Source organism: Eumetopias jubatus, unplaced genomic scaffold, assembly GCF_037043125.1.
Source record: "Eumetopias jubatus isolate StellerSeaLion01/CBP00866 unplaced genomic scaffold, mEumJub1_p1.0 scaffold_1, whole genome shotgun sequence".
NCBI lineage: Eukaryota > Metazoa > Chordata > Mammalia > Carnivora > Otariidae > Eumetopias > Eumetopias jubatus.
Window position 1 is genome coordinate 194012960 of NW_028274807.1, and position 17377 is coordinate 194030336.

The 17377-nt window shown below is 38.3% G+C and overlaps 1 protein-coding gene across 2 annotated transcripts in view; it reads left to right on the forward strand.

Moving 5' to 3' along the window:
- Window positions 1–17377, forward strand: part of ERC2 (ELKS/RAB6-interacting/CAST family member 2) — a 936802-nt gene that overhangs the window by 349674 nt on the left and 569751 nt on the right. For both annotated transcript variants that reach the window (XM_088022015.1, XM_088022017.1), the window contains one exon: window positions 16738–16905. In XM_088022015.1, coding sequence (XP_087878141.1) covers window positions 16738–16905 — 168 coding nt within the window. The remainder of the gene's footprint in view (window positions 1–16737; window positions 16906–17377) is intronic.

Sequence of the window (17377 nt, forward strand, 5' to 3'; positions counted from 1 at the left end):
CTGGATCCCTCACTTTCAGCCATCATAAAAATTTGGGGTAGGTGATGACTTTAGAGGCCATTGAACAAAATTGTGTTGGTTTATAGAGGTGGTACCTGAGTCCGTGAGAAGGAACTGACTTCCCCAAAGGCCCCACCTCCAGGTGCCAGCAGAGCCATAAATGAACCTTGAAGCAGACTGGTGGAATGGATCTTGAACCAGAAGATGGGGCTTTAATGCAGTCTCCTGAATTAGCCCTACAAGACCTCAGAGCTTTAGTGTTTTTCCTTAAAAACAAAACCTCCCTCACAGGGGACCCTGAGGAATGCATACGACACTTTGGTGCATCACCTAACACACTATGAGGCATAGGGGACATCTTGAAAATATTTAGTTGACTGAGCCAGGGCCTTCTGAATCTAATTCAGTTGTGTGTCCTCATTTCACCACACTGAAACATTTCATATCTATGCCATGCCTTAAAATTTGATGGCTATAAGATACTTGAGAAAAATCTTTCCTAAACATTTCTGAAGGATATTATTATGTGTTCTTAGAAGAACAAGGGTTTTGTGGTTAAAAAGATGCAGCAAAAGGTGAGTTAGGTAAGATCTTTGTTATGGGACATGAAAACTTTAGTATGCTAATGTCTACCATAAATTAGGAGAGCTAGCCACATTTCCTCAGTTAGCTTGATCATGGAACACACCTCTACTCCTCCATTTAACATTTGCACAACACCCAGGAAGATTTCAAAGAATACCCACTGTTTACTTAGAGCAGTTTGTTTCACACCTGGGAAGAAAAAGAAATTCCTTTTAAAAGAAAAGAGTGAAAAGAATGTTGCTGACACTCAGTATTGCTTAATGTAATAATTATTTCTTATGTTACTTAATTATGCACAAAGATAAGACTAGGCATGCCTATAACTCTAAAGAACTATGAAGCCAAATCAAAATTACACACTAAATGAAAATACAGTGCCAAAGCCTATAAAATTTAAACTAATGATATTAACTTTATATGGAAAAGGATTATTTGCTGGACATTAATTTATACTTGATATGAATATAGTACCAACCACTATAGCACAGGTGCTAGTTCAGGACAGTCTGCATAGTGGTGTTCTGTGTGATACCCTGCTTTCCTCACTGATTGCTGTTTCTGTAGTTCTGATGAAACCCTTGTTTGCATGGCCACCATGATGTCTGATGGCATATCAGAGAAATAAGAAGTCCTTCTGTGCTTTCTCCATTTTACCCCAAAGGAATCTTAAATGCAAACACAAAGGCAGATATTGAAATCTCTTAACATTCTTGCTTATAAGAGGTTATTTACATGATCTAGAATACGTTCATTTTAACTTTTGAGATAATCATCAAAAAGAAAAGACAACATAAAACAATTCTTATAGCAAACTCATGTATCCTTGAACACAAGTGCTCATCCTCCTGGAGTCTGGATCTTGATTTGAGAGATATGACTTTAAAATGTGGGTTTAATTCTCTTTTAAATAAAATGATTACAGTTCCTAATTTCCCAGTCATTGACAAACATGTCAAGCATACCTAGATGGGGATTACTTATTTGGATTTATTGAAAAGCACTGACCTTGAGATCACAAAATTATTACTTAACCTTGGTGCTAAATTATCAGTGATTTAAGTTCTTTGGGCTTCAGTGATAATTTAGAAAGTTCATGGCATATCTAAGTAGAACCAGTATTTTAAAATTATATGTTAAAATGCATCTTCTTGTTTAAATATAATGTGCTTACTTGAAGGGAAGGTACAATATGAATGATACATGGTATTTTCCTAAACTTGTTTTTTTGATAATAGTGAATGTTTTGAAGATGGGGTTTTTAAATGTTAGGAGTTACTAAGATTGATAGCTTTGCAAATTGGTTTTAAGTATTTTGAATTTATAACTATCATCATGTTGCAAAATAACATTGACTTTGGAAAGGCTTACTTCCTTTTGTAGTAATTCAAAAATCTTATGACAGCTATAGTTTTATAGTGAGCATAAAAACCAGTGAGGTAAGTTCAATGAGGTAAGGTTAGTGTTGGAAGTTTTATTAACAAAAACTTTAAGTATTAACACATGAGTTACAATTCCCATGTGTTTTCAGAAATTTGCTGGAACTGAACTGAACATTAAATTTTGAACTTTGGACTAGTCACTTAAAACCACCTAATTTTAGTGCAAGAAGTAGCCAAAAACTTAAGTATGAAAACAGCCTTTATAAAGTTGGCTGGATTATTAACCTGCATATGATATGAATTCTTCCATGTGGGTGATTCGAAGCACTCTTAACCAAGCATTGTTTTCTTCAAGTAGGTGGCATGTGGGTCTTGAGTAAAATTTTTTGACAGGTAGGTAAGACAAAATGCATCTTTACAACCTGAAAATCTCAACTGTGTTATTAACAAGCTAGTGATTGTAACTTAACTTTTATAAGCACAGCATGTGGTTATACAGTACTAAATATCCCTGAATTTTATTTTTTGAGTTGAAATTGTATAAGAGAACAGACTTATAATTTAAGAGAAAGGTATATTGTAAATTATGAAGCACTTTATAATATAGCCATTATTGTTTCTTTTTGTGCTATCTAAATATCTTAAAATATAATATAGGTTTTTCCCTTGGTCAAATGCATAAGCTTTTGGTTGCCAAAGGAAAGCTAGCCCACAGAAGCAGAACCATAGAACCTGATTTTCCCCAGTCATTATCAATCTACTGACTGTAGTGATCAACAGGACAGTAAATACATCATTGACATTCGCCTTGAGGAACTTAAGGGCATAATAGAAATGACCAAATCTCTTGCTATTCATGACTGTGTGGAGAAGCGAGACCCTAAAAATAAAGATAAAAAACCAGGAATATTTTTAGGAAAGGGCTATCTTTTGGTTTTCAACTATATCGATGTCATCTTTTTACAAGTGTTTATCAACTTTGTCTCAAATAGTTGCATCTAAGTGGGAGTTAATCTGTAAATGGGCAGTAGATGTCCTAATTAGTCTTTTGGAGGAATGTAGACATAAGTACAGGACTGCTTATTCACACATAAATTAGACTGTAGTTCAGGTTCTATTGTCCTAGGGTCTTCCAAGTTATATAACCATTTACCTTTTGGATGTTTCCTTGCATCTAACTTAATCTCAGACTCTTGATTTCATACCCCCAAGTCTGATTCTCCCTAGTCTTTCCCTGCACAGGCAATAATTGCATTATCTAAAGAGTTGCTCCAGCCAGGAATTAGTTTTGATTCCTTCCTTCCTTTCATCCCTATACATATAAACCCTCAGTTCTGCCAGCTGCCTGCTGATTGTATCTCAAAATATGTCTCAAGCACAGCCACGGTTTTCCTCTCTATCACCTCCATCCTTGTTGTGGCAGCTACTGTCTCTCCTCTGGTTGACTGCTGTAGCTCCCTACCTGTCCCCAAACTCCATTCCTGCCCCCTGTCTGTTCATACAGCAGCATCCAGTTGTCCCATGCATGGCCAATAAAAAAACTATTTGGCCTTAATAATTTCCTTGCTTTCTGGTTCAACAAAGTATTCTATATTCACCTTGTATGTTTCTTGCCACAGATCTAAAATTAATCATTTCTACCATGAAACTATTTCCTTTACTGAGATATGGTTTTTAAAGACCACAATCTGGGCATTTTGGGTAGGTGCTCATTGACATGCAGATAGTCACTTTTTCTAAGCTTTTTAAAAAAGATTATTTATTTATTTATTTATTTATTTATTTATTTGAGAGAGAGACAGAGTGACAGAGAGAGAGAGAGAGAGAGAGCACAAGCGGGTGAGGGGCAGAGGGAGAAGCAGACTCACCGCTGAGCAGGGAACCCAATGTGGGTTGATCCCGGGACCCCAGGATTATGACCTGAGCCAAAGGCAGATGTTCAACTGACTGAGCCACCCAGGCGCCCCTTTCTAAGCCTTTTTAATAGACAAAGCTAGAAAATAAATTCTTAAAAGAGAAAATACATCATCTGTTCATACTTACTAGTATTACAAGGCTTTTTTTTTTTTTTTAGACCCAGATTTATTCAAAATTATCTTGTAAGCAGTGGAGCAGGTATAAAGCACAACTGATTTAAAGATCAATGAAGGCCATTTAGTGTTCCAAGATTGCACAGTAAAAAGCAGCTATTGGTTAAATAAGCCATTTTACTGTATACCAAAGTGTCTGTCCAGGTTTGATTTACAATAGCCAATATTTTCTAAATCATGAATTTTATTATTTTGTGTGCATACAAGCACACACATATGCATTTTCACCAATAAACACAAATATCCACAAATTAGCCTTTTGTCATTCCAGTTTTTTATAAGCATTTTACATAAACTTTTAGATTTTATATTTGTATTAGTTCCCACTTATTGTAAAAATTATGTTTGCTGATGATATTGACGTAATGCTTGTTTCCTCTACTTCACCCCCAACTTCACAAATGTGTGGTTCAATAAGTCATAGACCTGATAGCTTTGTTAAAAAGTTGTATCTCTCACCTAGGACAATGCCTGGTACAAAATTGATTCTTAATATTTGTTAAATGAATGTGTAATTCTAGTTACTGTAGATTTAAAAGAAAAGCTCCTACAGAGAAGAGAAATCTGAAGTCAAAATAGCTGCAGAAATCCAAGAGTAGAAGGGTATAACCCAGCCAAGCATAGCATAAGAGATGGACATGCCCTCATCTCTATAGCTGGTGTTTGACGGTGGAGCTGCTGAAGGACGTTTTTTCTGAAAGGCAACTTTTGCTATAATTAAGGATTGGTATAAAAAAAAGTTTTTAAAAAGAAATGATTATTCTGAATTCTTCTCTTCAACAAGACTCCAGAAAGACCGTACCAACAGAATCACCAAGCCAGTTAGGTCACTGAGAGTTATGTGGTTCTCTTTGGTAAAGATCAATAACCTCTGATGTTTAGACAAAGGAAAGCTGTAGGATTCCTGCCCCATAACCTTGCCTTTACGTGGTACATCACAACCTCCCAGAGTGCTCCTTCAGGTTCAAGCTGTCTGTCATTTTGAGGTCAAAAATGGTTTACGCTAGCTAGGTCAATGCGATGATATTTTCTGGGTAGAGCTCAGCCAACCTTGTTTGCTATTAGGCCAGAATCCTCCCCGAAGCATTTATATACAGGGGATATTGAAATCTAAAGGTTGAAACTTTTATGCTTACTAGCCATAGACCTGCACTGTCCAACATGGTAGCTATGAGCCATATGTGGCTATTGAGCACCTGAATTGTGGCTAGTCCTAATTGAGATATGCTGAAAGGTTAAAATAAAATAGGGGAAAGTAGATTTTGAGGTCCTACACATAGAAGGAGTAGAGGGAGGAATAGTGGCCCTTTTTCTTTTAGGTTTATAGCAATCTCTAAGACCAACAAACCTTTCTAGTTTTAAGGTACCCACTCCTTAGCAAAACCAATGGAAATTATAATAATAATTTCTGAGTGGTTTGACACAGCATACTATAAGTCCAACCCATGTTGAGAGTTGAAGATTAGAGCAGCAGAAGGTGGGGAGTGAACCTGCTTCTCATGGTCACTTGGATCCAGATTTATGGGGCTTCTGCCATCTTGTAGCTCTACCATCTGCAAAATGTAGCCTTCAAGATCTCTGACTAAGGGAAAGAGTGTGGGGATGGATGGACAGGAAGTGACATATGTCACTTCTGCTTACATTTCATGAATAAAACACATAGCCCCATCTTCCTGCAAGGGGCTGGGAAGGGAGATCTTCCCTGGATTCAGGAAGGAAAGGAGAATTGGATGTGAGTGAGAACTAGTGGTTACCACCAAAGCAAGTTTTTGATTTTAGGTTATTTTTAGTGTTTGTTTCTTTGGAGGCTGTATACATTATGCATACTTTCAACTTGAAAGTGTCTCCCCATTTGAATGATTGCAAGTTGAATCAAATTCAAATATACCCTTAATCCAAGTCTGCTATTAGGAAAAACAAACAAATGAAAATTTGAATGTGAAATAAAACTATATTGGGAGTTTTGTGAGTGTTCCAGCTTCATTTTTTAAAAAGTTGTTCTTTGTGATATTGTGTTTATTCAATTCCTGAAGTGTTGTCAAGTAAGTAGTATTTAATCTGCGAAAATTTTCAAGTGGCCCCTTTTTCCCTCTCAAGGGTTTTTTTCTTTTCCTCAAGTGTTGCTGTAGTCATTTTCAGATTGAAATGAACCGTTTGATTTTTAAAAATTATTTATGGCACATCAAGTAGCACTTAGTGTTTGGTCACAACATTGAAACTGTTTCTGAAGCCTATGTAAAATACAGCAGAAAGGTCGGGAGGCTTATGTATAGCACTTCTAGAAACATACCTCACCAATGGAACTGCTTATAATTCCTGGGTGCTGACATAAAGATTAATGATATTTAACTCTGATTTTGGCAATTTTTGCCAATTTTATTGCCATTGCCCTTTTCTTTCAAGTTATTACCTGGAGCTGAAGTGATAACAAATGTTTCATGTTTTATACTGCCAGATAAAAGGTTAAATTTTCATGTTACATGCTCTCATATACACACACACACACACACACACACATACACAAATACACATACAACTGGATCAGAAGGAAATGAGTAATTCTCCTAAAATGAAAAGATTGTCCTTGTTTTAACATTAGGTGACTAGTTCCCATGCGGTTAAGTCATATGTAAAAACTGGAAATTCAACCTATGGGTCTTTGTGCACTGACTATATCATACAGTTCTAATTTTCTTTTGTTTTTCTGGGAAATGATGGTGCTCTTTGCCTTGCCAAGTTTTATTATTGAGTAAACTGCCAAAGTTTAAGAGAGAGAGAGAGAGAGAGTCAAGGCCCTTAAAATTATTTGGTGTTGAGTGAAGAGGCAGGGAAAGGTATTTCATATTCCCAAACATTTTAACTTTTATGTCTCTACCTGATGTTGGAATATAACCTAACCTTCAAGGCTTTTCTGATTCTTTTATAAATGATGTACACTGTTGAGTGAAGTCCGAATATTCATGAGGGAAACCCAATTTACAGCTATATATTCTAATTTTTAATCGACCGTATTCTTTCTTTTCTGATCGTCCCTGTATTTAAACGTCTGTACATCAGGAGGCCTATGTGCTTGCTTGTGGTTTTGCACCATCTGGAAGTTAAAATTTGATTTTAGAAATGATGTCATACTTGCTTACTACAAACTGGGCTAATGTTGGTTGAGAATTAGATGCAGTTCAGGTCAAAGTTTTATTTAAAAAAAAAAAAAAAAGACCCTAAACCTTGTGTCTTGATTCTAGGAGACTGCAAAGCTATAAGGGTAGCCTGAAGTGATTGAAGGTCATGATTCAAATTCCTTTGAAGCTAATAAATGCATTTGGGTGCATGGAAAATAAACTCCCAAACAGAAGACCTAGCTGGCACAGGTTCCTCCTACCATGTAGAGTTTGGGTGTTGCGAGCAGTGTGTTGATCATGGCCATCCTTGTTCTCTATTTTACTCTTGGAGAAGGCTCAGGAAGGCTCAGGAAGATGCAGCAGGGCACTAATAGATCACAAATGGCAAGAAGTCACAGTAAATGTTAAGCATATTATTTATCAACACAGAGTCTCTTTTTCTAAACTCTCTCCAGCACCACTTACTACCTCCCATATTGTAATTTATTTATATCACAGTTTTGGATGTTGAGTGTTTCCTCTAGCCCAGATATAGACCATCCATCTTTGACAGCTAGAATGCAGGACTAATGGCAACACAGTTTCTTCTCAGATTCACACTGAGTCCTGGTCACCCAATGGGAAATCTCTACAATTGAATGTCACCCCTTATAGCCACTACTATAATCTGGAGTGCCGTCTTTTATGTATAAACTAAAAATCACATTTCTTTTTTTGCCAGATAGGATGAAACCCCAAAGAGAAGTATTGGTGTTATTCTAGGTTGGTAGCTGGAGACAACTTTAAACAAATATAGGCCACTTAAGAATCTGGGATGCTTAAGCTTTAACACAGCTGGCATGAATTTTCATTTAATCAAGGAAAGATCCCCAGGACATGAATATCCCCTTCACTTCCCAGCCCCTACATGTCTATGGCCCTTATGTATGAAGAGGCACAGCCATCAGATGTTTAAGGAATCTGCTGTTTTCACCCTGTGTGGTAACAGAATGTTCATCTTGTCTCATAATGTGGTCAGGGTCCTTCTGCAAACTGGGCTTTAAGCCTTTGACTCCTTTCCTTGCTGGGACCTTTTCTCTGGGACAGAAACTGGAGAAACTCTCTCCTCATCAACATCCCATCATCCTTGACCTTTAGAAACACAACTTTGGTGCTCCTTTCTTGGAAAGGGCTTAAAAAAAGGAGTTTCTACTCTGATAACTTTTGTATTTCTAATATCATCATCCTTCCCTGATGTAGTCTACCTAAGACTGATTCTTGCCTTTAAAATCACAAAATGTTAGGCACTTAGAGGGGTTCTTTTTGTTCTATAGATAGGGAGACTGAGGCTGGAGTGCTGGTAGGGGAGTTATTTGTCCTGATTCTCATAGATAGATAGAAGCAGAATCCAGTCTAAAACCAAAGTGTCCTTTCCAGTGTTCCAAGTTGCCTTTTGAATCTGTGTCCTGATAGGATTTACATATCTATTTATTTTGGCTTATTATGGTATTCCTGCCTCTTTTTTTTTTGATTTTTGCCTTTTTTTTTTTCCGTTCAAATTTTACTTGCTGGTAGTGTAATAGAAAAATGCTCAACAAGATTTGTGATGAGATGCAGTAGACTCCTACTTACCCTATCTCATTTCTTCTTCCCCAAGACAACCTGTTTTAACTCTTTTTGCCTGGTTATTTTGATATCTCTAAGTAACATGCTTCCCTCACTTCTTCTTTTTCTTCTTTTTTTTTTTACAAACTTAATTTCTTTTTTTTTAGCTACTATCTATCAAATTTCTGGTATGGAGGCTGAGGATTAAATTCTTCCATCATTACCCCCAAATCTCACATAACCCATGTAAACTATTTTTGCGCACGGTCTTCAGAATGTTAAGTGTAAAAAATAAAGCTTACGTTTCCTCATTTTATTACTGACATTTGGAATGCAGAAATTGTGATAATGTAATTTTTGAGCTAAGGTAGAAATAGGACTTTTTTTTTATCTTTTCTTTTTCTTTAGTATTTGGCAAGCAGTATTTCATAACATGGGAGAGTGGTCATTTCCATAGCATTTCCTTCCTCTTGGCAACCTGTATTTTTCTAATTCAGGAGTGTTTCTCTGCTTGTCAATCTTGTTCTTCCAGATGTCTGTGGCATGGCTCATTATGTTCTCCATATTCTTGGAGGATGCTGAAGAGCATGAGCAGTGTCGTGCCCTCTCTGCACAATGGAGTATCAATGTGCGTTGTTTTCCAGCTTATGGATTTGCAACAGGGAGACATACTACTATTTCATAATACATTATATTTCATATAAACCTTACATTTAAAAAAGGATGACTGTTCAGATGCATACACAACAGGATAAGGTAGACACAAAATGTTTTTTTTAATTTTATTTTATTATGTTATGTTAATCACCATATATTACATCATTAGTTATTGATGGAGTGTTCCATGATTCATTGTTTCCGTATAACACCCAGTGCTCAATTGAGTACATGCCCACTTTAATACCCATCACCAGGCTAACCCATCCCCCCTCCCCTCTAGAACCTTCAGTTTGTTTCTCAGGGTCCATAGTCTCATGGTTCGTCTCCCCCTCCGATTTCCCTCCCCTCATTTTTCCCTTCCTATCTTTTTTTTTTAACATATAATGTATCATTTATTTCAGAGGTACAGGTCTGTGACTCATCAGTCTTACACATTTCACAGCGCTCACCATAGCACATACCCTCCCCAATGTCTATCACCCAGCCACCCCATCCCTCCCAACCCCCACCACTCCAGCAACCCTCAGTTTGTTTCCTGAGATTAAGAATTCCTCATATCAGTGAGGTCATATGATACATGTCTTTCTCTGATTGACTTATTTCGCTTAGCATAATACCCTTTAGTTCCATCCATGTCGTTGCAAATGGCAAGATTTCGGTTTTTCCTGATGGCTGGATAATATTCCATTGTATATATATATATACCACATCTTCTTTATCCATTCATCTGTTGATGGACATCTTGGCTCTTTCCATAGTTTGGACATTGCTGCTATAAACATCGGGGTGCACGTACCCCTTCGGATCCCTACATTTGTATCTTTGCAGTAAATATCCAGTAGTGCAATTGCTGGGTTGTATCGTAGCTCTATTTTCAACTTTTTGAGGAACCTCCATACTGTTTTCCAGAGTGGCTGCACCAGCTTGCATTCCCACTAACAGTGTAGGAGAGTTCCCCTTGCTCCACATCCCCGCCAACATCTGTCATTTCCTGACTTGTTAATTTTAGCCATTCTGACTGGTGTGAGGTGGCATCTCATTGAGGTTTTGATTTGGATTTTGCTGATGCCGAGCGATGTTGATGTGTTTGTTGGCCATTTGGATGTCTTCTTTGAAAAAATGTCTGTTCATGTCTTCTGCCCATTTCTTGATTGGATTATTTGTTCTTTGGGTGTTGAGTTTGGTAAGTTCTTTGTAGATTTTGGATACTAGCCCTTTATCTGATATGTCATTTGCAAATATCTTCTCCCATTCTGTAGGTTGTCTTTTGGTTTTGTTGACTGTTTCCTTTGCTGTGCAAAAGCTCTTTATCTTGATGAAGTCCCAATAGTTCATTTTTGCCCTTGCTTCCCTTGCCTTTGGCGATGTTTCTAGGAAGAAGTTGCATCGGCTGAGGTCGAAGAGGTTCCTGCCTGTGTTCTCCTTTAGGATTTTGATGGACTCCTGTCTCACATTTAGGTCTTTCAACCATTTGGAGTCTATTTTTGTGTGTAGTGTAAGGACATGGTCCAGTTTCATTCTTCTGCATGTGGCTGTCCAATTTTCCCAACACCATTGTGTTGGAGAGACTGTCTTTTTTCCATTGGATATTCTTTCCTGCTTTGTCAAAGATTAGTTGACCATAGAGTTGAGGGTCCATTTCTGGGCTCTCTATTCTGTTCCATTCATCTATGTGTCTCTTTTTGTGTCAGTACCATACCGTCTTGATGATGACAGCTTTGTAATAGAGCTTGAAGTCCCGAATTGTGATGCTGCCAGCTTTGCTTTTCTTTTTCAAGATTCCTCTGGCTATTCGGGGTCTTTTCTGGTTCCATACAAATTTTAGGATTATTTGTTCCATTTCTTTGAAGAAAGTTGATGGCATTTTGATAGGGATTGCATTAAATGTGTAGATTGCTCTAAGTAGCATTGAATCTTCTCCATATTTGTTCTTCCAATCCATGAGCATGGTACGTTTTTCCATTTCTTTGTGTCTTCCTCAATTTCCTGCCACTTTACTGAATTCCTGTATGAGTTCTAGCAGTTTTAGGGTGGAATCTTTTGGGTTTTCCACATAAAGTATCATATCATCTTCAAACAGTGAGAGTTTGACTTCTTCTTTTCCGATTTGGATGCCTTTTATTTCTTTTTGTTGTCTGATTGCTGTGCCTGGGACTTCTAATACTATGTTGACTAGCAGTGGTGATAGTGGACATCCTTGCCATGTTCCTGACCTTAGGGGGAAAGCTCTCAGTTTTTCCCCATTGAGAATCATATTCGCTGTGGGTTTTTCATAGATGGCTTTTATGATATTGAGGTATGTACCCTCTATCCCTACACTCTGAAGAGTTTTAATCAAGAAAGGATGCTGTACTTTGTGAAATGCTTTTTCTGCATCTATTGAGAGGATCATATGGTTCTTGTTCTTTCTTTTATTAATGTATTGTATCACATTGATTGATTTGCGGATGTTGAACCAACATTATAGCCCAGGAATAAATCCCACTTGGTCGTGGTGAATAATCCTTTTAATGTATTGTTGAATCCTGTTGGCTAGTATTTTGGTGAGAATTTTTACATCTGTGTTCATCAGGGATATTGGTCTGTAATTCTCCTTTTCGATGGGGTCTTTGATTTTGGGGTCAAGGTAATGCTGGCCTCATGAAATGAGTTTGGAAGTTTTCCTTCCATTTTTATTTTTTGGAACTGTTTCAGAAGAATAGATATTAATTCTTCTTTAAATGTTTGGTAGAATTCCCCTGGGAAGCCATCTGGCCCTGGGCTTTTGTTTGTTGGGAGATTTTTGATGACTGCTTCAATTTCCTTAGTGGTTATAGGTCTGTTCAGGTTTCTATTTCTTCCTGGTTCAGTTTTGGTAGTTTATACATCTCTAGGAATGCATCCATTTCTTCCAGATGATCTAATTTGCTGGCATAGAGTTGCTCATAAGATGTTCTTATAATTGTTTGTATTTCTTTGGTGTTGGTTGTGATCTCTCCTCTTTCACTCATGATCTTATTTATTTGGGTCAGTTCTCTTTTCTTTTTGATAAGTCTGGCCAGGGGTTTATCAATCTTGTTAATTCTTTCAAAGAACCAGCTGCTGGTTTTTTTGATCTATTCTACTGTTCTTTTGGTTTCTAGTTCATTGATTTCTGCTCTGATCTTTATTATTTATCTTCTCCTGTTTGGTGTAGGCTTTATTTGCTGTTCTTTCTCCAGCTCCTTTAGGTGTAGGGTTAGCTTGTGTATTTGAAACCTTTCTTGTTTCTTTCTTGTTTCTTGAGAAAGGCTTGTATTGCTATATACTTTCCTCTTAGGACTGGCTTTGCTGCATCCAAAGATTTTGAACAGTTGTATTTTTATTCTCATTTGTTTCCATGAATTTTTTAAATTCTTCTTTAATATTCTGGTTCACCTGTGCATTCTTTAGTAGGATGCTCTTTAGCTTCCATGTATTTGAGTTCTTTCTGACTTTTCTCTTGTGACTGAGTTCTAGTTTCAAAGCATTGTGGTCTGAAAATATACAGGGAATGATCCCAATCTTTTGGTACCAGTTGAGACCTGATGTGACCTAGGATGTGATCTATTCTGGAGAATGTTCCATGGGCACAAGAGAAGAATGTGTATTCTGTTGCTTTGGGATGGAATGTTCTGAATATATCTTTGAAGTGCATTTGGTCCAGTGTGTCCTTTAAAGTCTTTATTTCCTTGTTGATCTTTTGCTTAGATGATCTGTCCATTTCAGTGAGGGGGGTGTTAAAGTCCCCCACTATTATTGTATTGTTGTCAATGTGTTTCTTTGCTTTTGTTATTAATTGGCTTATATAATTGGCTGCTCCCATGTTAGGGGCATACATATTTACAGTTGTTAGATCTTGTTGGGTAGACCCTTTAAGTAGGATATGGTGTCCTTCCTCATCTCTTATTACAGTCTTTGTTTTAAAATCTAATTTGTCTGATATAAGGATTGCCACCCCAGCTTTCTTTTGGTGTCCATTAGCATGGTAAATGGTTTTCTACCCCCTCACTTTCAATCTGGAGGTGTCTGTGGGTCTGAAATGTGTCTCTTGCAGACAGCATATTGATGGGTCTTGTTTTTTAATCCAATCTGATAGCCTGTGTCTTTTGATTGGGGCATTTAGCCCATTTACATTCAGGGTAACTATTGAAAGATATGAATTTAGTGCCATTGTATTGCCTGTATGGTGAGTGTTACTGTATATTTTCTGTGTTCCTTTCTGGTCTATGTTACTTTTAGGCTCTCTCTTTGCTTAGAGGAACCCTTCCAGTAGTTCTTGTAGGGCTGGTTTTGTGTTTACAAATTCTTTTAATTTTTGTTTGTCCTGGAAGCTTTTTATCTCTCCTTCTATTTTCAACGACAGCCTAGCTGGATATAGTGTTCTTGGCTGCATATTTTTCTCGTTTAGTGCTCTAAATATATCATTCCAGTCCTTTTTGGCCTGCCAGGTCTCTGTGGATAGGTCTGTTGCCAGTCTAACGTTTCTACCATTGTAGGATACATACCTCTTCTCCCGAGCTGCTTTCAGGACATTCTCTTTGTCTCTGAGACTCATAAGTTTTACTCTTAGATGTCGGGGTGTTGACCTATTTTTATTGATTTTGAGCAGAGTTCTCTGTGCCTCCTAGATTTTGATGCCTGTTTTCTTCCCCAAATTAGGGAAGTTCTCTGCCATAATTTGCTCCAATATACCTTCTGCCCTCTCTCTCTTTCTTCTTCTTCTGGGATCCTAATTATTCTAATATTGTTTCGTCTTATGGTATCAGTTATCTCTCAAATTCTGCCCTTGTGATCCAGTAGTTTTTTCTCTCTATTTTTCTCAGCTTCCTTATTCTCCATCATTTGGTCTCCTGTATCACTAATTCTCTCTTCTGCCTCATTTATCCTGGCAGTTAGAGCCTCCATTTTTTATTGCACCTCATTAATAGCCTTTTTGATTTCACCTTGTTTAGATTTTAGTGCTTTTATTTCTCCAGAAAGGGTTTCTCTAGTATCTTCCATGCTTTTTTCAAGCCCAGCTAATATCTTTATAATCATCATTCTGAACCATTCTGAACTCTAGTTCTGACATCTTACTAATGTTCATATTGATTATGTCCCTGGCAGTCGGTACTGTGTCTTGTTTTTTTTGTTGAGGTGATTTTTTTCCATCTTGTCATTTTGTCCAGAGGAGAATAGATGAATGAGAGAACAAAATGCTAACAGGATAAGAACGACCCCAGAAAAATATACACTAAACAAATCATAAGCGACCTGAAACCGGAGAAAAGAAAGGGAAAGGAAGAAAAAAGAAAGAATATGATCAGATATGATCATCCTGATGAATAGATGCCACAGATGCGCTGTGCCTCAGTGCCATACACTAGATTTTGGTCATATTTTGGTCTGTTAGAAGAAACTGCCCCCAAAAATTTTAAAGAAAGAAAAACATATATGTAGAAAAATAAGGGTAAATATGATGAAGTGATAGAATATGAGTGTACAGATGAATAGTATAAAAGATTTTATAAAAGGAATTGATAAGAATTTGGTTGAAAAAAGAAAGAAGAGAAGTTAAAAAAAAAGGGAGAGAATGTGATCAGGCAGGAGAGTAGAACAAAGATATACGCTAGAGATTTAGGGTATATTTTGGTCTGTTAGAAGAAACTGTATCCCAAAATTTTAAAGAGAGAACAACTTATATATATACCAAAAATAAGATTAACTACAATGAAGGGATAGAATATGACTCTAAAAATGAAAAATAAAAAAGAGTTTTAAAAAGCGATTGATAAGATGTTGGTTGAAAAAGGGAAAAAGAAAAATTCAAAAAAGAGGGGCACCCGGGTGGCTCAGTCGTTGGGCGTCTGCCTTCGGCTCAGGTCATGATCCCAGGGGCCTGGGATTGAGCCCCGCATCGGGCTCCCAGCTCCGCGGGAAGCCTGCTTCTCCCTCTCCCACTCCCCCTGCGTGTGTTCCACTCTCTCACTGTGTCTCTCTCTGTCAAATAAATAAAATTAAAAAAAAAATTCAAAAAAGAAAAAAAGAAAAAGTAGAAGAAAAAAAGAAAATTAAAAAAAAATTAACTTTGAAAGTCTAAAGAATCAGGGGGAAAAAAGCCATGAATCTATGTATAGTATTTCCCTAGCGCTGGAATTCTGCCGTTCTTATTGATTGGTAAACTTGGTCTTGGCTGGCTGTTCTTGCTGATCTTCTGGGGGAGGGGCCTGTTGCTATGGTTCCCAAATGTCTTTGCAGGAGGCACAATTGCCCCGCCCTTGTCGGTCCGGGCTAAGCAAGCTGCTTGGGTTTGCTCTCAGGAGCTTTTGTTCCCTGCAAGCTCTCGGTACAGCTTTGGAGGAGGAGAGTGAAAATGGTGGTCTCCCAATTTCCACCTGGAGGAGCAGAGAACTCGGGCCCTGCTCCTCAGTGCGCCCCCAGAGAAAAGTACTCAGTCACTCCTGTGTCCCTGGTCTCCGGCCGCACTCCGTGCTCACCCGGCCTGTGACCGAGCATTTCTATCTCTGGCACCCGACCCCCATGTGGAGTCTCCAAACCCAGCAGACCCCTGCGGTGCACTCCCGTGCCACTCCTCCCCGGGGAGGAAGGGGAGTCTCCCCGGATCTGCCGCTTGTTGGGTCCCTGCTGGAGGAACAGTGGCCCGACTGGGCCGCAGATCACAGTTTATGGCAACCCCGAGCTGAGAGCCCCGCGCCTCGACTCGGTCTCTGCAGCCGGCTTCCCCGCTCTGATACCTGGGAGCTCTGCCGCAGTCAGGCACCCCCGGTCTTTCTGTGACCCCGAGGGTCCTGAGATCACACTGTCCCAGCGAGGGTTCCACCTCCTGCTTAGCTACTTGAGTGATTTCCCTCAGCGGAGCCGACTTCCAAAAGTTCCTATTTTGTGCTCCACTGCTCTATCACTTGCTGGTAGTGGCTGACGGAAGGCCCCTCCCCCACCGTCTATGTTCCCGAATATCGCCTTGGATTCACTTCTCCGCACGTCCTCCCTTCCAGAAAGTGGTCGCTTTTCTTTTCAGAAAGTTGCTACTATTCTTTTCTTCGACCTCCTTTTGAGTTCATAGGTGTGCAGAATGGTTTGATCCTATCTAGCTGAATTCCTGGGACCAGATGAAATTTAGTTCTCTACTCTTCTGTCATCTTGCTCCTCCCCCAGTAGACACAGACTGTTAAAACACATGGCATTGAGATGACCATGAGCAATGGTTTGACCATGCTGTGCTGAAAAGGCACACTGCTGCCCCACTTCCTCCCAGGGCATGACTGATGGTTACTGATGACCGCTTTGTAAAACTGCCCCCTTCTTTCTTTTTCCTGACTTCAGGTGGATGCGCTGAGGTTACGATTAGAGGAGAAAGAATCTTTTCTCAATAAAAAAACAAAACAGCTGCAGGACCTAACAGAAGAGAAGGGGACACTGGCCGGAGAGATTCGAGACATGAAGGACATGTTAGAAGTGAAGGAAAGAAAAATCAATGTTCTTCAGAAGAAGGTGAGTAGCTGACATAAGCCCTTTAGGTTGGGAATTGGTATCATCCATGTTTGTCATTTTAGAGAAATTTCTGAGCGCATTGAAGAAACTATTTCTTAAGATTTTAGATTAGGAAGTATAAACTTTAAACTTAGTGGTATTTAACTTACTGTTGCTTGTATAATGCCATTTTTAGCATAGCCTGATGAATTTTCTATTTGATTACTTGAAAACTAAATAGTGATGACTTTTTTTATATTTTGCAGCTTAAATATAGAGATAATTATACAAATTTAGATATGCATCTAAAATAATAACAAGTCTGAAAAATTAATTTTTTTTCCTTACGGAGAGTTGAGGAATGTATTCTGCGGGTCTTAAAGGTATTTTAGATGTATTTTTAATTTATGCAAATTTTAGTACATCTTACCTTGCTAAACCCATACTGATTTTTTGTTTTGGTCGGGGAGGACTAACATTTACACCTATCTTT